General features: G+C 49.3%; 1 protein-coding gene across 1 annotated transcript in view; it reads left to right on the top strand.

Annotated features, from left to right (window-relative positions):
* The window catches only part of nos1 (nitric oxide synthase 1 (neuronal)), a 32,767-nt gene extending 12,893 nt beyond the window's left edge, over window positions 1–19,874 (top strand). The window contains exons 5-29 of the mRNA XM_053870645.1: window positions 1,204–1,349; window positions 1,531–1,693; window positions 1,754–1,845; window positions 2,192–2,333; window positions 2,400–2,539; window positions 4,525–4,699; window positions 4,974–5,075; window positions 5,137–5,331; window positions 6,589–6,674; window positions 6,950–7,094; window positions 7,804–7,908; window positions 7,971–8,029; window positions 8,415–8,531; window positions 8,922–9,096; window positions 9,893–10,031; window positions 10,635–10,713; window positions 10,778–10,971; window positions 11,770–11,939; window positions 12,718–12,928; window positions 13,458–13,545; window positions 13,611–13,732; window positions 13,923–14,071; window positions 14,159–14,353; window positions 15,376–15,494; window positions 17,426–19,874. Of these exons, the coding sequence (XP_053726620.1) occupies window positions 1,204–1,349; window positions 1,531–1,693; window positions 1,754–1,845; window positions 2,192–2,333; window positions 2,400–2,539; window positions 4,525–4,699; window positions 4,974–5,075; window positions 5,137–5,331; window positions 6,589–6,674; window positions 6,950–7,094; window positions 7,804–7,908; window positions 7,971–8,029; window positions 8,415–8,531; window positions 8,922–9,096; window positions 9,893–10,031; window positions 10,635–10,713; window positions 10,778–10,971; window positions 11,770–11,939; window positions 12,718–12,928; window positions 13,458–13,545; window positions 13,611–13,732; window positions 13,923–14,071; window positions 14,159–14,353; window positions 15,376–15,494; window positions 17,426–17,441 (3,324 nt within the window). The 3' untranslated portion in view covers window positions 17,442–19,874. The remainder of the gene's footprint in view (window positions 1–1,203; window positions 1,350–1,530; window positions 1,694–1,753; window positions 1,846–2,191; window positions 2,334–2,399; window positions 2,540–4,524; window positions 4,700–4,973; window positions 5,076–5,136; window positions 5,332–6,588; window positions 6,675–6,949; window positions 7,095–7,803; window positions 7,909–7,970; window positions 8,030–8,414; window positions 8,532–8,921; window positions 9,097–9,892; window positions 10,032–10,634; window positions 10,714–10,777; window positions 10,972–11,769; window positions 11,940–12,717; window positions 12,929–13,457; window positions 13,546–13,610; window positions 13,733–13,922; window positions 14,072–14,158; window positions 14,354–15,375; window positions 15,495–17,425) is intronic.
* The last annotated feature ends 1,380 nt before the right edge of the window (window positions 19,875–21,254 follow it).

Below are 21,254 nucleotides of genomic sequence, written 5' to 3'. Positions count from 1 at the left end.
GAACGGCAGTGGAATGTTTTGACTCGCTGCAGTGACGAGTGGCTGGCGGTGAGAGAGATGGTGCAGGGTTCCACCACCTCTCTCGGCACAGAGCTTTTTTCAATTGTTATTACAGTCATAGTTCGCCCCTCTCTCGGCCCGCCTGGTCGGGAGAAGGGTGCCAAGACACTCTTGGAACGGAGGCCCTCTTTAGATAGACAGCTTTAGTGAGCTCCCCTCTCTGCTCCAGGGAGCAGAGCTTTGGACTCCTCAACCCCCGAAACCCAAACTCTGACTCTCCAAAACGGGGCGTAGCTGTCTCCCTCAATTCACCTGATTCAGCCAGTGGTTTCTTCTGCACCCAGTTGAGGGTGTGGTTCCCATCTAACCCGCTGAGTCCCTGGCTTTATCGTCCAAGTTCGACTTGCTCGCTGCGATCTGATTCACTATCTCACCAGGAAGTTGGGGTAAAGAGAGCGTGCCAATAAAAGGCTGCGCCGGTGGGCTACGAGAAGAACAGATCCTCGGGCGTCACATGATCAAACCATGACTCAGCAGACTCAGAGACTATTTTTAATCGCTGACGTCTGGATGATATTTTCTCTCAACAGAGCGTCTTCGTAGACTGAAGACTATTGATCCGACTTCAATGGGACATTTCGTCAGCGGAGCCATGCGCGTCATCCTCCAGGCCTGCTTTCTGAGAGCGGTGCAGCCTGGGGGGCGGGGCGCACTGTGGCCGCTGCGTGACCCGGTCCAGGCCCGGGAGCACTGCATGACATGCTCTGCCTCAGTTCCTTGTTTTTTTGCGTCTCAGAAATGTTCAAAACGACAGTCCCTCTTTTAGTTGTGACTTTCTCTGGTTAAGCCACTGAATCTCTTTTGTTCCTGAACTCACCACACAGAAAAACAGGTTTCTGAACTCACCAGCAAATCGCAACAACAATGTGCCCCAAAAGGCGCATTTGAAGGTGACAAGCTACTGCAGCAGGTCCTGCATGAGTCGCTGGAGACCACGACTCAATAAAATATTAACGATAGTTAAGAAGAGAATAACTCTCTTGCCCATCAAATACATCATGACTTTGTTTTGTACATCCTAGTTCTGCGGAGTCTTCCATGGTTTACCCTCTTCATTTGGCCGCCAGAACTTGTTAGGATGACGATGACTGCAGCAGTGTACCAAAAGATCTGTCTTGTCTCTGACTGAACCATCCCCTCCAGGTTCCGATCTGCTCGGAGAACGTTTGCTCCGGCTCCATCATGATGCCCAGCCAGAGCGTCCGGAAGCCCGATGAAGTGCGGACCAAAGAGGAGCTTTTGCCACTAGCCACTGACTTCATCGACCAGTATTACACCTCCATCAAGAGGCAGGTGGACTAGAATGTAGTCTCAAGAGCAGCATGTGTTCCATGCGCCGTCACATCAGGTGTCTGATGGCACCATGAGGGTCAATCCGCTCAAACTCATGCTCGCTTGCTAACTCGTGAAATGAGCGCTGATATGACCCACAACCCATATTCATAGCCGTGCAACCCTCTCCACCCACAGGTACGGATCCAAGGCCCACGTTGACCGACTGGACGAGGTCACCAAGGAGATCGAGGCATCAGGAACGTACCAGCTGAAGGACACAGAGCTGATTTACGGTGCCAAACACGCCTGGAGGAACGCGGCCCGCTGCGTCGGGAGGATCCAGTGGTCCAAGCTTCAGGTGATGTCGTCAACAGGTCCGGCACCAGGACTGATTCTAATGGCTTGGTGTCGCTCGCAGGTCTTTGACGCCAGAGACTGCACGACGGCTCACGGAATGTACAACTACATCTGCAACCACATCAAGTACGCCACCAACAAAGGAAACTTGAGGTACAGAACACATTCCCTCCATCTTTGCTTCAACCTAACCCCTCTTCCCTTGCTTGAACTGTCAGCGCTCATCTCTCTCAGACACTCCAGTCTTCGCTTGTCTTGCGTTTGTCTCGCGGCTGGACTCACTTCCTGTCTCGTCCTGACGCCTCATCAAAGCTTTCACAGATAACAGGAGCCGTTACATTGTGCTCACCTATAACTGTGTGGCAATCATGTCTTTGTGAGTGAAGTGAACTAGCATAGATCATGGTGACTTGTTAGGGCCATGTCTATGTCTACCATTGTCTCCATTGAAATTCATCAGAGTTCGGCCACCGTCATGAGATATGTTGCTCTGATCCAGGTCTGCCATCACCATATTCCCGGCGAGAACAGACGGCAAACACGACTTCCGAGTTTGGAACAGTCAGCTGATCCGATACGCCGGCTACAAGCAACCGGACGGAGAGATCCTGGGCGACCCGGCTAACGTGGAGCTTACTGAGGTAAGTGATGTGAGCGGATGACTTGGGCACATTGACACGTCACTCACTCATTGTGTCGGCCTGCAGATCTGCATGCAGCTGGGCTGGAAGGCCCCCAAGGGCCGCTTCGACGTGCTGCCACTGCTGCTGCAGGCCAACGGAAATGACCCCGAGCTGTTCGAGATCCCAGAAGACCTTGTCTTGGAGGTGCCCATCACACACCCCAAGTGAGTCCCACCTCTTCTCAGTTGGATACATTTTGGTGCAAAATGAGTCAACAGAAAAACTTTTGTTCAGAGCTGAAGACTTGATCAAACAAGTCTCTGAACGGCGTAATGCTGGTCTGGTCTGACTTGTGCTTGGTCGCTGGATGGCGCTGCAGAGTTCAGCCAGGTCAGGCGGTTGTGAGCACCATCGGGACGACGTGACGCTGCGTCATCGCCTGATTCTGTTTCACTGGTCGCAGGTGCAACCACGAGCCTCCGTCACCACCCCTCCCTCCCCCCTTCCCCCAATTGTCTGTGCATTCTCTCCTGAGCAGCACTTTAAATTCACAGCATGTGTAAGAGAAATATTGTAAGAGCCAAACTGGGCGTGAAACGCTGGAATGTGACGCTGGTGCAATCGGGCGATAATTAATGGATCGGCAGATTCGTCGGTTGAATCATCTAATTAGAGCTCCGATGAATGAATTAACTCCACTGTACAGCTGAGATGATTTATTCAGGGCTGTGAATTAAACTTCTGCTTGGCTGCGAGGGAACCTTAATTGCAAACATGGAGTTGTTGTTGTTGCTTTGGAGCGAAGCTGTGGGTTTTTTAAATGTACTTCATGATTATGCTGTTTTGAATGAGTCCAGGTCGAGTCACACGCGTTCAGACCTTCACAACATCATGTCCGACTTTAGCCAGCAGGCTAGCGCTGCTGATGGAGATGTGTCACGGTCAGACGAGGTTCAGCACAAACACTTGCAAACTCTCACGAGAAAGCGGAGGCATCTGGCGAAGTGTTGCAGGAGGAATGGGGAACGTAGCATTGCATTACGATGTCTTACGGTGTTGAGGTTGTGGTGAAGGATTCAGGTCAGGCTCCTCCAGATCTGATGGAGGAGGATGAAGGTATGAATGGGATGGAGGTTCGTCATGTTAAGGTGGCACAGCAGGGAAACTAGACAACAGCAGGCTTTGTTTTGAGACAGCACGAAGGCTCGGGTCAGGCCTCACCAAGCTACACAAACATTTATCTGCACCTCTGGCGTCAGAGGACAAGCTTCCAGAGCACTGTAGGTTCTTCTGCCCAGATTAAGGGGTGTAAGCTTTGTATAGCCAGGGGTAGAGTTAAGATGAGCCATACTTCAGGGACACTTCTGGAGATCTTTTGACTCACCTCAGGTCAGTACAAGAGGTACAGATGGTCCACCAGTACGTTGCTCCCCACTTGGCTGGGGGGCATGTGTTAGCTCATGTTGGAAAGGTTAAGTTAAGGGAACTGGGCCTCACCTGAGCAGCAGAATTAGACACGCTTCAGGTATGATTTTGAAGGTGAGGTGATACAGTGCGTGTAGGCGCTAAACGTAGGTAACAAAGTCGCAGCCTCGCCATCTAGAACTGGCATCTGAGGTGAGACTCACTTGAGGCTTCTCTCTGGCTAGCAATGCTCTCTCTCTCCTTTGTTTGGTGCCGAGTGACTACAGGTGAGGAATGTACTCTGTGTTGGAGAGAGCTTTCTACCCATGTCGTGCTGTGCTTAGGTCTCATGATCACACCTGCCATAAGTCGTTTCTCGATGGAGTGAATGCTCGGCCAGAGAGCACTGTGGTCCAGAGTCAGATCAGTGGAAGGGAAAATCCCATTTGCCAAGTTTCTACAGCAATCGTCTGAGCAGCAGCAAACGATTGAACTGTGTGAAACACAAATCCTGTAACTGTAACAGAAGTGCTGGCAGCTGCTCGCGACCACCAACAGCGCCTCATTATTACATGATGATTAGCTCCAGCTCAGGAAATAATACAGCAAACTCTGTTATCAGCCTTGCTGCAGGAGAGCGGAGGAGAAAGTTACTGCCGCTAAATTGAGGTCCTGCTTTCTCTGACCGTCGCCGAGAGCTGTGTGAAGTGGTTTGATGGCTCAAGTGTTTGCGTGGTCACGGCTAATGAGTCTTAATTTGGAGCTAAACTGCTTGTGTATTGTCCTGGCTTTTCTCTCCTGCCAGGTTCGAGTGGTTCAAGGACCTGGACCTGAAGTGGTACGCGCTCCCCGCCGTGTCCAACATGTTGCTGGAGATCGGAGGTCTGGAGTTCACCGGCTGCCCCTTCAGTGGCTGGTACATGGGCACAGAGATCGGGGTGCGGGACTTCTGCGACAGCGCACGCTACAACATCCTGGAGGTACTGACTCTCCTCTCGCCTTCCTGGAATCAGCGTTTATATATTTGGAAGACGCAATCAGGAAGCGCTGCGGGGCAGGGATCTGAGCAGTCGTCCTTAATTTTGGGTCACACATCAGTCCAATTACACAGTGCAGATCAGTGCGTCTCACCCTTTTTAGGAAAGAAACCCTCCTAAAACCAGCCCACCGTTGAGTCACCTCAAGACAGAAGATGCTGCTTCTTTGAAAGAATGAGAAGCTTGGAAGTGTCAGCGATACTGTTTGTGCTTGTAGGAGGTGGCCAACATGATGTCTCTGGACACCAGAAAGACGTCGTCGCTGTGGAAAGACCAGGCGCTGGTGGAGATCAACATCGCCGTCCTACACAGCTTCCAGGTTGGCTGCGGTTTTTATAAGGCTTCGCTCATAGCTAACGGTGGGTTTGTCTGGGCTGCAGACCTGCAAGGTGACCATCGTGGACCACCATTCCGCCACGGAGTCCTTCATGAAGCACATGGAAAACGAGTACAGAGTGCGGGGGGGTTGTCCGGGCGACTGGGTGTGGATCGTGCCGCCCATGTCCGGCAGCATCACGCCGGTGTTCCACCAGGAAATGCTCAACTACAGACTTACGCCCTCCTTCGAGTATCAGGTGAGCGCCATCTGTTGGCAGACCAACCTGCATTCTGAGCTGCTCTGCTCTCACCCACCAGCAGAAATGAGATCTTCCTTCACGCAGGCCCGTTCAGGAGCCGAGCCCCCCCTGCCATGCTGCCGCCACACAGCCGGGCACCAGAGTTGTAACCCTGTCAGAGAGTAATCCATATTTTTAATGAAGAAGCATTACGCCCCCTCCTTGTCTCTAAGAAGCCATGAACGTTGTTATTTTCTAGTCTGCTTGCACCAATGACCTTTGAGGTCTAAGAGTGCGGTGCAGTGGCGATGATTCAAAACTGGACCGAGAAGAAGATGCTCCTCTAGATGCCTGACAGATATTCACCCCTGGTGGTCACGTGGCCGTAACTCCTGGACGGTTCATCCTATCGTCAGACGAGGGTGTTCCACTCCTACCTGTGACGTCAGGAGCAGCCAGCTGCTGTAGAACCTTTCAAACAGTTTCACAAGTCACAAGCCAGGCCACCTTCGCAGGAGTGGCTTCCCAATGATGGCATCAAGTGTCAGAACGCATGTTTGGAGCGAGTTTTGACTCAGCTAGAAAGTGTGTTGGTACCTGGTTATATTTCAGACAGGCAGCGAGTTCGGCAGTGCCGTGTCTCAGAACCATGAATGTACATTGCAGAGGCACGTTCACAGACTGAGGAGACGTTCATTGTTGCTGGACTCCTGGGACCTAACTAGCATGTTCATCACCTCCGTGAACACGTCCTGGTCGCACTGGGTCCACATTAGTGTCAGCTCCAGTTCAGACTCCTGGACCTGGATAAGCTGAAGAATCAAGGCTTGTAGAACAGTTCAAATTCATTAGCTCAGCCTTGTCATTGGCGTCGTTAACAAGTTCCTTTCACACTCTTCAGTTTCCTGCCAAACTGATTTAACAGTCTCAGTAATACATCCGTCTTCAGTTAACCACCGCTTAGTAGTGCTTAGGAGCACTGGAGCCTATCCCACTGGTCATTGAGCGTGAGGGAGTGACACACCCTGGACAGGTCGCCAGTCCATTGCAGGGACACACACACCATTCACAGACAAATGTCTTGGGGTGGGAGGACACAGGGAGTACATGCAAACTCCATCCAGAAAACACAACTGTGGATAAAATGGTCTCAGATGCAAGAGTGGCACGAGCCACTATGAACATTAAGGCTGTTTGCGTGGTCTTGAGGAAGTGTGTGTGGAAGTTTAACCATCCAAGGTTTGACCAGCGACGGTTTGTGTCCATATCCAACAGCCGGATCCTTGGAACACTCACGTGTGGAAGGGAGTCAATGGAACGCCCACAAAGAAAAGAGCCATCGGATTCAAGAAGCTGGCCAAGTGAGTGTGTTTCCTTTGTTCTAGACCGAGTGACAGGAGAGGAGGAGCGAGTGCAGTCAGTCAGCCAGGAGTAATGCAGACGCGGACACACCACAGATGTTCCACTGTGAGAGTAGAGGATGTGACAAGGACGGTAATGATTATTATCATCCGTCCGAGTCTTCGACACGACAAGAGCGAGCAGCAGTGCGATCGGCTGGTTGGACACACACTCGCCTCTGCGCCCGCCTGTCCTCAGACCCCGCGGCTAGTGACCATCTCCCTCTCTCCCGCAGGGCAGTGAAGTTCTCCGCCAAGCTGATGGGCCAGGCCATGGCCAAGCGAGTCAAAGCCACCATCCTCTTTGCCACGGAGACGGGCAAATCCCAAGATTACGCCAAGACCCTGTGTGAAATCTTCAAGCACGCCTTCGACGCGCGGGTACGCTCGCTCCCGCCTTGCATCACCTCATGTGAGAGTTGACGGATGGGAATGTCGCGTGCCCGCTCCGCCGCTGATGAAGGCGAGCAGATGCCAGCTGAGCACAGGCGGCAAGGCAGGAGGAGGCGGAGAGGAAGAGCGCGTCTTTTGTCACATTCCTCTCTCCTGTCATGCAGCACGGCGCCGCGGGTCACAGGCAGAATTAACCATCGGAGCGTTGAGCGGTGCAGTCGTTTAAGACGAGACCCTGGAGCTCCCCGCCTGTTCAAATCTGTTCAGGGGAAGAAAATAGATTTAGAATAACGTGCTGCTTTCAATCACACATTGTGCACTTTAGCTCCAGGTCACATTCCACTTCCTGTTTTCCCCAGTGATCAATCACAGAGGAAGATAGTCATGCATGTGTGTTTGTGCGGAGCTTCCCTCGGGCCAGTTGTTGTGGTGTTAAACCCTGTTTTATCCTCACGCCTGAAGTTGTGTGTGAGCAGCCGCAGACAAACACCAAGCGCAACGCATCGCGGATGCTCAGTGAGCAGCAGCATTATCGCCTTGTTAGGGGCGAAGACGAAGACGCGGCTGCCACGTCCTTCCCTGCCCATGGCTGTTTGTTCAGCCTTAATTTACACACTCCGCTCATCCATCACGCTCAGTCCGCAGGTCAAGTACACCGCAGAGTGCGCCGCCTCCTCCTAACAAGTTTCATCTACAGGTCATGTCCATGGACGAGTACGATGTGGTGGACCTGGAGCACGAGACCTTGGTGTTAGTGGTGACCAGTACCTTCGGAAATGGAGATCCGCCTGAAAACGGAGAGGTGTGAAGCGACAATAAAAGAAGGGTGTTTTCAAACCTGATGACCGCTGTGTGATGTTGCAGAAGTTTGGAGGCGCCCTGATGGAGATGCGCCACCCGACGTCCAACACGGAGGACAGGAAGTAGGTTTGATCTGAACGCTGCAGTGGCATCACACCACAGCACAACAGAATCTGCATGAGAGCAGCTCGAGCAAAAACACAAAGGTTTACAACATGATGCCCAAAGCAAAGTAGCATCTAGAGCAAAAGTTCAAGTGAAAAAAGAACCTTGGCGCCCACAGAGGAACGACAAGCCAGAAGGAAAACCTGAAGAACTACAAAGTAAATGAGACACCACAGGCAGCACACCTCAGGGAGAACAGAAAACCCAACCCAACACGTAGTACAGTAGAGTATCTCGAGAGTGTTACAGCAGGAACCTTGACTTGACAAAGCCTGCAAGGCAACAAGCCTTCTTCACATACACCATGGTGTGTGAAACATGTGTCCTTCTCTTTCCTTCCAGGAGTTACAAAGTTCGCTTCAACAGCGTGTCGTCGTACTCCGACACTCGCAAGTCGTCCAGTGACGAGCCGGAGTCGAAGGTCAACTTTGAGAGCACGGGGCCGCTTGCTAACGTGAGGTACGCCACACTCTGACGGAGCAAGGGACAGGGATTTGTGAAGGCAGAGTTAGACTCTGACGTGGAGGGGCCTGCATGGCGTCTTGAAAACGTTCTTGCTGGTTCCTCAGCTGAACCTGATCCACCGTGTCTGCTGGAGTTGTGTGAAAGAGGTGTCGACACGGCTCATGCCGTTCTCAACCGTGCGACCCGTGTGAGACGCCAGTGTGTGTTACACAGTCCGGTTACACAGTCTGTATTCATGATCCTTGTTCCATAGAAACAACAGGTCCACCTGAAAGAAGACCAGTCTGGTACTGACCACCTCAGGCCATGCTAGTCTTGGGCTCTGGTCTCATGTTAGCGTTAGCGTAAGTTTCCAGAGACTCTGATGGTCGTGTGTGTGTGCAGGTTCTCGGTGTTCGGCCTGGGCTCCAGGGCCTATCCGCACTTCTGCGCCTTCGCCCACGCCATCGACACGCTGTTCGAGGAGCTGGGAGGGGAGCGCATCCTCCGCATGGGAGAGGGGGACGAGCTGTGCGGCCAGGAGGAGTCCTTCAGGACCTGGGCCAAGAAGGTCTTCAAGGTGAGACCCACAACCCGGCAACATGATGAACCTTCCGTCTCGTGTTTCACCAGTGTGCAGTATGAAACCCTCATCCTTGTGTGACATCACGTTAGCAGGAGCGCCAAATTGCCCGAGGATTATTTTCTCCCTGGACGCGGCACTGCAGACCTGCCTGTCAGGCTTTCGTCTGCCGTTCTTTTGCTTTTCTTTTGTGCGTGTTCACAACAAGCCAGTCTGTCAGGACCTGGAAACAAAGGTTCTGTTGTCACGGTGGTGACGAGAGTTTGACTCCAGAGAGCACGAAACAAAGGCACAGCTAACGCTTAAGCGATACCTCGATGACAGAACGAGAAATGGACTCAAACGCGTGATGAACTACTGAGTGAAGGAGTGTGACGTCTCTTCCAGTGCGCCGTGGAGCGAGAGTTTGGGTCAGAGGGTGACGTAAATGGACAGAAGGTGACTTGTTTGTACCGCTGCTCCTCTATTTGAAAAGACAACCACTCATGAGCCTGGTGGTGTGGGGAAGTTCTGGGCAGTCAGCGGTCTTTACTCGTGGTGCTCTTGTTACTGGTTGAAGCTGTTCTTTCTCTGCTAACTCACAGGTGATGGGAGTCGCTGGAAAGTAGCCAACAAATATGAACTTTTTCTCTCTTGGTGTTGCACCTCATGCTGTCGGCAAGTCGTTCGTAACTTTGACAAAAGAGTGAGAAAGTTGACATTTTCTTCAGCTACTTTCAACTTCCTCCTTCTCTTCTCCCCTCGACGTCATGTGACTGTCTTCTCGCTCTAACCTCCTTTCTGTGTGTCGAAGGCGGCGTGCGACGTCTTCTGCGTCGGCGACGATGTCAACATCGAAAAGGCCAACGACTCGCTGATCAGCAACGACCGCAGCTGGAAGAAGAGCAAGTTCCGCCTGACGTACACGGCCGAGGCACCGGCGCTGACCGAAGGTGAGTGTGGTGAGGCGAACTGTGTGGGAGGAAGAGGCGTCACCGTCACCGCTGACGGTGGTGCTGGTTTCATCTCTGAACGATCGTCAAGTTTCCTCTGAAGGTTGGAGGATGAAGGAATTAAAGGCGAGTGACTCGTAGAATCAGATATGAGGATGATCAAACAAGATAAAGCAGCACAATTCATTTGAATTATAAGAACAAACACTGTTGAGCTGAGGAGGAAAGACTCGTGCTGTCGAAAATACTTGAAGTAAACTTGCGTCTGTAAGTAAAATGAGAAAGACTTTCAAAGACAAGACAGAGTTGGGGTTATTTTGATGTTCAAAATCTGTTGTAAGTGAGACTCGGACACAAACGACAGAACAAAAGTAGAATAGGGAAACCAGAAAATAATTCAAGGGAAGAGATCCATGGACACTTGTGATGGGGGGAAATGAGTTGTAATAAATAAATCAAAGGTCCTTGGTAGTACGAGTCGGCCATCGGAACGTCAAGATGACAAATGAAAAATGAGAAAATCTTTGAGAGGAACAAGAGAGAGAAAATGAGGCCAAATGTTGACCTGGTTCTGATCCAGTCCTCCGCTCCTGTCGTCCGCAGCTCTCTACAGCGTCCACAAGAAGAAGGTCTACGCAGCCAAAATGCTGGAGTCTCAGAACTTACAAAGCCCCAAGTCCAAGTGAGTGAGCTGCCCTGGCTCTCGCTGCGCGCCCGCCATCCTCATGCCTCCTTCTCTCCCGCAGTCGCTCCACCATTTTCGTGCGGCTCCACGCCAACAACCACGACAGCCTCAAGTACAAGCCTGGAGACCATCTGGGCATCTTCCCTGGCAACCACGAGGACCTGGTGACGGCGCTCATCGACAAGCTGGAGGACGCACCCCCTGTCAATCAGATCATCAAGGTGGAGTTCCTGGAGGAGAGGAACACAGCGCTCGGTGGGTGACGTCACACCTGATCTGTTGCCTCTACGCTTGTCTCCTTTCATGCCAAAAACAAGGCTTTTGTTGGCCACATTCATCACTGCTGTTATTAGTGTTATTTTAAAATGATGACAATAATATCAAAACACATGCCATGCCACATATACGACATGTTTATGCTAAATATCTCAAAGTCAAACAGTTAAACTGATATTTTGACATTTTTAATCTGAAATTTATATATTTGATATTAATTATAATAAATTATCTTGTTGTTTATTTTTGTTGTGTTTTTTGTTCATTTTTAAATCACATTGTTTTTTGTTCTGGATTATATAATATTGGATTGTTGACATTTTTGTGCACATTTTTTTCCAAAAAAACCTTTGTTGATTTAATTATTATCATTTTATTTTTTTCTCCCATCCAACACTATGCTTAAATTAATATTTTAGTATATTGTGACTATTATAATACTGATGTGGGGAAAAGGTGTATTTTTTTTCATCTATTGTCCTAATTCTTTTAGTTTGTGTTTTATAATGACACAACAGGTTCGCGTGATTTTAGAGATTTTATTTATTTTAAAATATATGTATTTTCGGTTGATATTGGACCCTTTTATCCTCCTGCTACATAGTTCTGGGTGTTTCACAAAATATTTTTTTTTTCATTTTTCATTTGAAATGATGATGAAAAGCACACCACTGGTGCTTAAAAAATACACTTTTCTCCTGCATAAGGATTATTTTTTAAAGTAATAGCACATTAATAACCACGTTTGCCTGTTCTCTGAATCTGAACTGGCCACAGGTGTCATCAGCAACTGGACCAGCGAGAGCCGCATCCCCCCCTGCACCATCTACCAGGCCTTCCAGTACTTCCTGGACATTACCACGCCGCCGACCCCAGTGCTGCTACAACAGTTCGCTGCTCTGGCAACCAGCGACAAGCAGAAGAAGAAGCTGGAGCTGCTCAGCAAGGTGGGCTGAGCCGCTCCTCGTGCGGGCCGTCTGCCATTGAAAACACTTTTCTCTAGTCTTCAGCTTGAGTGCTCAAGTGTCTGTGCTCCTCCTCGCTCTCTGTTGAAGCCCTCCAAGCCTCCATGAAATTGCTGCCACTGAAATGGCACAGTCAGTTATACGTTGAACCACTTTTCAGTTCGTGGCAGTTCTCTGACTCTCTGGCGCCGCTGCTGTCTGTCTGACCTCCTGCACTCGAGGAACCGTTCATTTGTTCAGTAACTTTGCTCTTTCCTCTTCCCTGTCCGCATGCAGACAGCTGCGAGATCACAGCAGTTACTGTAGAGCGCAGCATTATTCATTTTAGCAAATCTGTCCCGGTCCACTGAGCTCCTTCAGAACCCCGGTTTCCTGCAGCTCCTGGCTGCACACCTCAGTGCTCAGGGAGTTTGCAAAGTTGTTTTTAAACAATGTTGTGCGCCCAGACAGCGATCAGCCCCTTGACTTCCCGGCATTTATCATGTTTGTGTGGAGTCGCGCTGTACACGTAGTTTCCGGCATCTAGCGCCGAGTCACCTGAGGTAAGAAGCTCACCCCCCGTGAACAGTTTCCCGAGACAAAGTACAGCTCTCCAGCCGGGATCAAATCTGCAGCCAAAACCTGACTCGCTTGTGTTCACATCTCAGACTTCTGAGCCGAACACACTTTGTCTCGAGACAGAGTCCGCTCGTATGAAACCGCCCTAAAGTGCCAACACTCAATAATAGCATTCACATTTGATTCTTCTGCTACCTTCCAGGGCCTTCAGGAGTACGAGGAGTGGAAGTGGTACAACAACCCCACTCTGGTGGAGGTGCTGGAGGAGTTTCCCTCCATCCAGATGCCCTCCACGCTGCTGCTGACCCAGCTGCCCCTCCTGCAGCCTCGCTACTACTCAATCAGCTCCTCGCCGGACCTGCACCCGGGAGAGATCCACCTCACCGTGGCGGTCGTCTCCTACCGAGCCAGAGGTAAACTTGGTTCCATGATCAGGACAGGAACTCAACACGCAGCTACTCTAGACACTGGTCGTCCATCTATTCCCGGGAGAACTCTTGTGGACACAAACACACTCAGAGCTGGCAGCCAGGAGCCCGATGTTTTACATTCTCAGATGTAATTCTGAGGCCTCTTGTCGTGTATGTTTGGAACTAGATATCGACATCAGAGGAATAAGCGCAACACAATAGCTGCTGCAACAACAGAGCGCTCTCTTCATTGCAAGGCTAATAGCACCGGCCCCGGACATGAGAAGGCTTTTCTCTGGCGTGGTCTGTGCGTGCCGCCTCGCTCTCGTGCAGACTCGCTCCCATGATTGTGTACACTAGCGCTAAATTACAGTCATTTCCCGCTGGAGTGGGAGCACGGAGAGCGAAGTGGCCCTAGCCTCAGAATTTGTCCAAGGGCCACTCTTCTCCATTTAGTTTCTGTACTCAGAGGGAGTGGGAGGATGAGGAGGAAAAAAAGCTAAAGTGCTTGCTTGCTAATCGTCCCTTTCAGATGGAGGGGGACCCATCCACCATGGAGTGTGTTCATCCTGGCTCAACAGGATAGAGAAGGGCGAGATGGTGCCTTGCTTCGTTCGAGGGTGAGTGCGTCAGACGCGGCAGATTGCGAGGACTTGTGGTAGTCATTCCTTCCTCTGTACGTCAGAGCGCCTTCCTTCCATCTGCCGAAAGACCACCAAGCGCCGTGCATCCTGGTGGGTCCTGGGACAGGCATTGCACCGTTCCGGAGTTTCTGGCAGCAGAGACAGTTTGATCGCGAAGACAAAGGTTTGTGTCTACGAAACTGTATCGCTGTTACCAATTATCTTTCCATGAACTCGCCAGCATGGGGCTGGCGAGACTTCCTGTCTCCACGGCGGGTCTCTCAGAATAACTCCTTGTTCATTGGACAGCTGTCCTGTTAAGTTTGACATCTCACCTCGCAAACCAAGTCCATTCTCCTTCTGCTCTTCCAAAGGCATCGCGTCGTGGCCCATGATCCTGGTGTTTGGTTGTCGGCAGTCCGAGATGGACCACATCTACAAGGAGGAGACCATCCAAGCCAAGAACAAGCAAGTCTTCAAGGAGCTGTACACGGCCTACTCCAGAGAACCTGGCAAACCAAAGGTGCTTCTGCTGGTTTTATACAGCGTGTTGCTGTTTTCCAGAGATGAACCATCAGGGTCATCGTTCGTGATCGCTCTCTTCTGTCAGAAATATGTGCAGGATGTACTCCGGGAGCAGCTGTCCGAGACGGTGTACCAGTGCCTGAGGGAGGAGGGCGGACACATCTATGTGTGCGGGGACGTCACCATGGCCGGAGACGTCATGAAGACCGTCCAGCAAATCATCAAGCAGCGAGGCAACATGAGCCTGGAGGACGCCGGCTTCTTCATCAGCAAGCTCCGGGTGAGAAAGGAGCGCCACTTTGTCAATGTCACTTCACAGCTCTGACTGATGAGTCAGCGCAACAAAGGTCGGGAAGCTGTCAAAGAAGCATCGCCCTCAAGTGGTACAGTCAACGGCTGGTGAATGGCGGTTGCAGCAAACGGGTCAGCGGGTGGTTCACAGAGAGGGAGGGATCGGTCCAGTCTGAGGTAGAACATTGGACAGTGGACCACAGGAGTTCACTCAGCCAGTCCCTAAAGGTTGAGTCTTGCCTCAGGGGTTCACTCCAAACAGACCGATTCACTTTCATGAAGAGCGAACGGAGATGAACGATCAGGTCCTGGAGGCACCTCTCCATTTAGGGTCACGAGTGATGTGTGGGAACACGGTGTCATATGTCAAGCTGTGAGGATGGACAGGGTGAAGGAGCCACGCGTGCTCTCTCCCTCTGGCCCTCAGGAGAGCGATGGTTCATCTGACATCACTGCATCCTGGGAGGTGATGGACGGGTGGTCTACAGATGGGAACCCAAAGATTGATGTCGAAGTGTGGAAGTCAGAAGTGGGAGAGGACCTGAGAGACGAGAGGCTGCGTCATGATGGATGCAGCACTGGAGGATTGATGCGAGTCAAAAACGAAGGAGGTGTGAATGGGTTTTTAGAGGAGTGACATTAAGATAGGTGGAATCCTGTAGCTCCGAAGTCACTGCTCTTTTCAGCTTTGCTGTTGAAGATGTGTGTCTGAGTGGCAGTCGACTCCCAAACAACCTTGACGAGTCGATATGCTGTGATAAATCTAGAAGCTGGTTTGACTCGTGGCGCTGTTGAATCCCAGCGAGTCCTTCTGCCTAGTGTGACTGTAGAGTGAGGAGAGTGTCTGCAGAGGTTAGTCCTGCTTCCATCTGATTCTTGGAAGCCAGGAGGCGCTACAGTTTGGTGAGCTGCATGGGGAGTAGCCAGTGTTCGGAGGCATGGTTGCTTCAAGACTCCCGATGGAGACCTGGAGCTGGACTTCTGTGTGACTTAGTCTTTTGTTCCCTGCAGGACGAGAACCGCTACCACGAGGACATCTTTGGCGTCACGCTGCGCACGTACGAGGTCACCAACCGGCTGCGCTCCGAGTCCATCGCCTACATCGAGGAGAGCAAAAAAGACTCTGATGAGTGAGTGTTGCGCCTGTTTGTTGACGATGTTTGTTATCCATTTTTATGGAGGCTAATGAGTCCTGCCAGCTGTGAGGGTAATGAGAGCGCTTTTCAAGAGGCTGCTGGCCTGGACCGGCGCCGAGTGAAGGATGAAGCCATAAAGAACGCTGGTCTGGAACTGTCTCTGTCAACTTTGGTGGGAGCCACCGCTGTAAATCAAAGTTATCTGGTGGGTTCAGACGAACTTTACCACTGACAGACGTGACTGTTCTGGGTCGTTAATCCCTGAGGACAAACGAAATTAACGGAATGCTCATACACCTCAGTCTGGTTTCAACTTGCCTCCCGCTCTGACCTCAGCCATTGGAAACAAACATTTACGTCTTCCTTCGCTATCTTGGTGTATTTATTTTAAACTGTATGTTTTTTTTCCCTTAATGGTTGTTTTTTGCCAACAATTTCTTTGTTTTCCAAATATTAACATACGTACAGATACAATCGTTTTTCCTGCCCCAAGTGGAGCACTTCTCACTCACCAACAACTAAGACATGGAAATTAGATAACACAAAAACACAATAATCCCACCATTCTTCACAACAACTGCAGATTGTCACTTACTTTATAAATCAACCCCGGCTTCTATTGGTTGGTTATTTTTACATGGCAAATACTAATGTTTATTTTTTATTTATATGACCATTTTCAATTTCATTTTTTTGTCTGTTTAGTATGTCTGCATTTTTTCCATCTATTTTTCAAGTGGTGCTATATTAAGCCACTTGATCTCTGAGAGCTTTTATTTAAATAGATTTAATTCTAATTTTTAAGTATCACATTAGTGCTATTAACTTTGGTAAACAAGTAAATATAGTGTACACTTGTGCTGATATTATTTAAGTTTTTACATGCCACATTTTCCACTCTTTTTTTTAAGGATTTTTTTTTTTTAATGACTCTTCTTGATTCTTTCCCTGAAATTTTTATGTTATTTTTGGGTCCCTGTTTTTGTCAAGATTTTTAAGATTATTATTATCAAAGTAAGAGGAATATTTTGAGCATTTTTATCATTTTTGACTTAATACCCATTTCATTATGAGCCCATATGATCATTTTAGGCTAGAAAAGTAAACCTCTGTCAATAAGGAGTCTTTTTAAGAACCAAAACTGAATTCCCAGGCCAGGAATGAAACCCGGGGCACAGCAGTGAGGCTGCTGAATCCTGGCCTCCAGACCACCAGCGGGCATGGAGACTTGGGCAGCGCATGTATCCCGTGTGCTACATGCCTGAATTGATGGCTAAACAAAATGGAATTTTTGATCCTTGTCCCACCTCACATGTTCCCTGTTATTAAGTTATTTTTGGGTACAGATAGACAGACAAACCAGCGTTGTGGAAAACTGAAGCACCTCTTTGGATCGAGATATATTTTTAATGCCTTTTATTGTTGTTTTTTTATTTATTTGCTTATTATGCTTTCATATCATTTTTATTTTCAACACGTCTTGTGGAGGCAGACTTGTTTTCTCACACCAATCTGCATCAAGTTTTGGGGTCACCTGGGCTAACCCGGGTGAATGAGTAAGGAAATTCAAGGGTGACCAAAAGTGTCCCAGACGGGCGGTCAGATGTCTGGACTCTCTAATCTGGCGAGCATGTGCAGAAATCCGTCTCCAATCTGGACCTGGCCAGTTCTGGTTTCCAAAGACAACAGTGTCGGTTGCCGTAGAAACGGCGATAAGGGTTTCTCAACAGGATTAGTGTGAAAGGCGAGTGGCAGCGTTCCATCTCACTCACTGGTGATGAGACTGGAGAGCGAAACAAGGGCGAGCGCGGCTCATTAAGCAGCAACATAATGCATCAGAGGCGATCGTCGCTCCTCACATTGTCACTGGGATCGGGCAGGCAGAGTCGTTGAGTAACGCCGGTGCCGTCTCTCTCCTCTCCCAGGGTCTTCTGCTCGTAGGACCCCCAGGAGCGAGTGAGGAGGGGGCGCTGACGAGCACGCAGGAGGACGCTGGTTCGAGGAAACTGTGCCAACTTTGTACTGTAGAGACCAAACCTGCTTCTTTTTTATTTCCACCTGCGGCCCTGGTGTTTTTGGGAATCTGCTCGCTGGTTTGTTTCCTCGTCACGTGTGACGACCCGCCTCCTCGTGACTGCATGACCGAGATGTTACTACTGTGATGTTCTCTGTGTAACCAAGACGGACCATGTGAGTCGACCTGCAGGTGGACGGTGTACAGGCATGCTGCTGTGGCTCTCTCCCCAAATACTGTGGGCGGAGACTCTGACCTTCCCGCGGGTCACTGACCCGTTCCATTTGGCTCACTCAAGATTCTTCACTGGAGAGTCTGTTCGGACGCGAGAGGCGAAATCACCCTGCTATTGTGCTGCTAGCTGGCATTAGCATTGTCTTCTGTCTCCAGTTTTCACTGTCGTGATCTCTCGACCGATGTTTGACCGATCCGATAATTCAGTGAGAGCCCGAACGCATCACCACGATCTGATTTTACTGTCAGGAGAACTGAAGATTTATGATGAAAAATGCCTATGATAAAGGGCAAAAAATGTAATAAAATAAAGAGCAAAAAAGTGACAGAAAAAAATCAAGGACAAATTATCAGGATACGTTTCCATAAAATGCCCTCCATCAGCCGAAAAATTTCAGCATCGAATGTGATTTATATAAAGTAAATAATAAAGAATTGCTAACTCAACAGGACGGGGAAAAAGTAAAGTTAGAAAATTAAATTACCACACATCTCTGACAAAAATATATTAATAAATGAATATTAAAATGGAAACACTTTTTGTCAACTGCTTATAAAATTGAAAATAAATAATAATCAGAAAATAGTCAGAAAATGTGACAGTTGATCGACTTGAGAATTCTCAAGTCAACATTTGGCGGGAAACTCTTCCGCTCCAGCCGGGCTGGGTGGCTTCCGCTTCTCTTCCTGCAGTGACCCGGCGTCCTCACCTCCGCTCTCGCTGAGTCACCTGTGTGTTTCTGGAAGCTGTGGTGACTGACCGAAGCTTAGCATCAAATGTTTTCAGTTGGCTGACGCACGTTCAGGCCTGAGGTTGCTCCTTTGATTTTCAGCCACTTGCCTTACATCCGCAGACGCGCGTCCGCCCCTGGCCCCCGGTCGTCCTGCATGACTCTCACTGTGACCCGACACCTGTTCTGTAGCATCCCTGTGTGCGCGTGTGCATGTACGAGTGCGTGTTACCGTGCATGTGCTCAGGTGTGCTCTGCACTGCGGCAAAATACTCATGTAACTCTGTCGTTGGTCGAAGCATGAACTCCGTCGGACCAGCCTGATCCTTTGTTTCAGGAGTTAGGGTGGGTAAAAGAAGGTTCACACTTCAGTCTGGGAAACACAAAATTCGCCCCTGCAGCTAACGAATATCGCGTTTTCTACCGAAAGATCCCGCCCAAGCTAAAAAGCTACACGTGGCTAATATGTTTCCTCGTTTAAAGTGGCACTTTCTGTTCTTGAGGTTCCTCTGACTGTTCGTACAGATGGATCACTGGCGCCACCTAGCGGCAGGCATCTAACTCACGGGGAAGACTGTCATCACTCGCCGTTGTTCTGGTGAATTTCTGATGTTTAAAAATGAGCTGGGTGTAACCAGTTAACAATTAGCATGTCTCAGTAGCATTAGCATCCAATAGAGTGGTCCTGAAATCGAGTCCTCGCAACTCGGTTTGAGAACCCAAACAAGTTAAAATAGGGAGCTTGTCAATGGTCTGTTGATTCCGCTGTAGACCTAGTCAGAGGATCCGTCTGGTCTGTTTCTAACCCTGTTTTCTACATTCCCGTCGGGTACTCTGGTGTTTCCCCGCACGGCGCGCCTCCCCTTGCCGCGCTGCATTCAGGCTGAATGTCTCCTCTGTACAGAATCACGTTCCTTTGGTTGTAAAGGCGAGCCGCCAAAACGTCTGTGATGTACGATGTGCAACCGGAAAAATACTTGCGTCTATGTATAGCTTCTATAAATATATAAATATATATATTCCAAGTATAAAGCACCACGGGGATCTTTTCTAAGAATGTATTTTGATTATGTAAATGACTCTGCTTGAATATTGAAAAAAAGAAACTAAGCAGCGCTGTGCGTTTGGTGTTTGAAGCGGCGGCGCGAGCTAACTGCATGGTTGTCTTCTGTTCATATCTGGAGAAGTTTATTTACCAGCACTGTGTCAAGTCGACTGCTTCGTAAGGTCGGGCTTCAAAAGGAAAAAAACAAAACAAAAAAAGACCCACAAGCTGGCAGTTTCTGTGTTTGCTGCGACTGGGACTGCGCTATCATGACTCCGTTGTGTGACAGTGGGAATATTTTGTTTCAAAGGTTTGCATCTACTTCTGAATAAAGATGAATGATCATCCAAGTCACGAGTCTTCTGTGGCCCCGACCCCCCGACCTGGCCTCCCACTCGCTTGTCTCCTGCCACACAGCCATGGTGTGACCAACGACTGTCACACAACAACCTCAGCTTCTAGCAAACTCATTTTCTTTCAGCCGACGAGTATCAAAAGACATGACCGAAGAAAGCGTGAGTTGTTCCCAAGTTAGGGTTGGTCGTTTCAGAGAGGTTTCAGATGGCCCGGTTCCAGTTTAGGTCTCAGTGAGGGACCGAGGAGTTCCTCAAGAGTCTTGGAGTTTAACACTGGCAGAAACAACATGACTGACAGTCCTTCAGGAGTTTTATTTAGGGTTGGTTTAGCTCCCGGTCATGGTCCTTGATGCACACACTGTGGTCCCAGCCACACCAAAAGACCCCCAGTCAGAATGGACTATAGAGTAAGACACAGCTCCTCCCTCTTCCTTCCCACCTCACCACTAACACAGGGCAGGCCCAGTCGACCCCTGACACTTTCTGACAGGGGCGAAGAGGAAGGCATCAGGCACTGACCCCTGCGGGACACCATCGGTGGAGGTTTATGGGGTCAGATGGTCGACCTCCTCTACATCCTGCCAGGCCAGCAGTGGGCAAACTGCACCCCGGGGGCGACTGTGTTCATGTGGCCATGATGAGGTCAGTCATTTTCAAAAGAACTTGATATAGTCTCCTTTGTTGTTCTTATAAGTGATGCTCATAACAATATATTTTTTCTTCCTCCAACTAAATAAATGAAAGAAAGTGATCAATAAAGTGTCCTAAATCATATTTACATGTTCTGTTGCCGAAATATTGACCTCTCACAACAAAACATTCTCCATTATTCAAGATTTATGTTGAAAATAATTAAAGAGAATGTACCAATATAAAATCAAATAACACATTTTCAGCAAAGAATGTCATGGTGTTACACGTTCCCACTTCTGGTCTGTTTTGTATGTGTGTTTATTTTGTTGAAGTTCCTGTTTGTTCTCCCTTTGTTTTACCTGACAGGTAATGACACCCAGCTGGAACCAGTTACATCATCAGCACACCTGTGAGCTTTCAAGCTTCCTGGTTCTAGCCTGTGGCGTCAGATCGTCCATGCTTTTATGCCGATAAAGTTGACGTGTCTTGATCCCCACGTATTATCTGTTTTCTCTTGTTTATTTTCTCCCAGTGGTTTTTACTCCACTGAGCTCTCTGTTCTCATTCTGCTGTTTGTTGCAGGTTTTACTGCTCGGTTATTCATTCGTGTTTTGTCTCCCGGTTCAGTGACACCCCTGGTTCCTACTTCTCGTCTGTCTTTGTTTCATTGTTTGTATCCTTGTTAATAAATATCGATAATTGTTTATTGTTTGTTCCGACTGTCTCTGCCAAGCATTTGAG

The sequence above is a fragment of the Synchiropus splendidus genome, chromosome 7 (genome assembly GCF_027744825.2).
Source record: "Synchiropus splendidus isolate RoL2022-P1 chromosome 7, RoL_Sspl_1.0, whole genome shotgun sequence".
NCBI classification, from domain to species: domain Eukaryota; kingdom Metazoa; phylum Chordata; class Actinopteri; order Syngnathiformes; family Callionymidae; genus Synchiropus; species Synchiropus splendidus.
The sequence above is the reverse complement of the archived record's forward strand: the minus strand, read 5'-3'. Positions and strand labels throughout refer to the sequence as shown.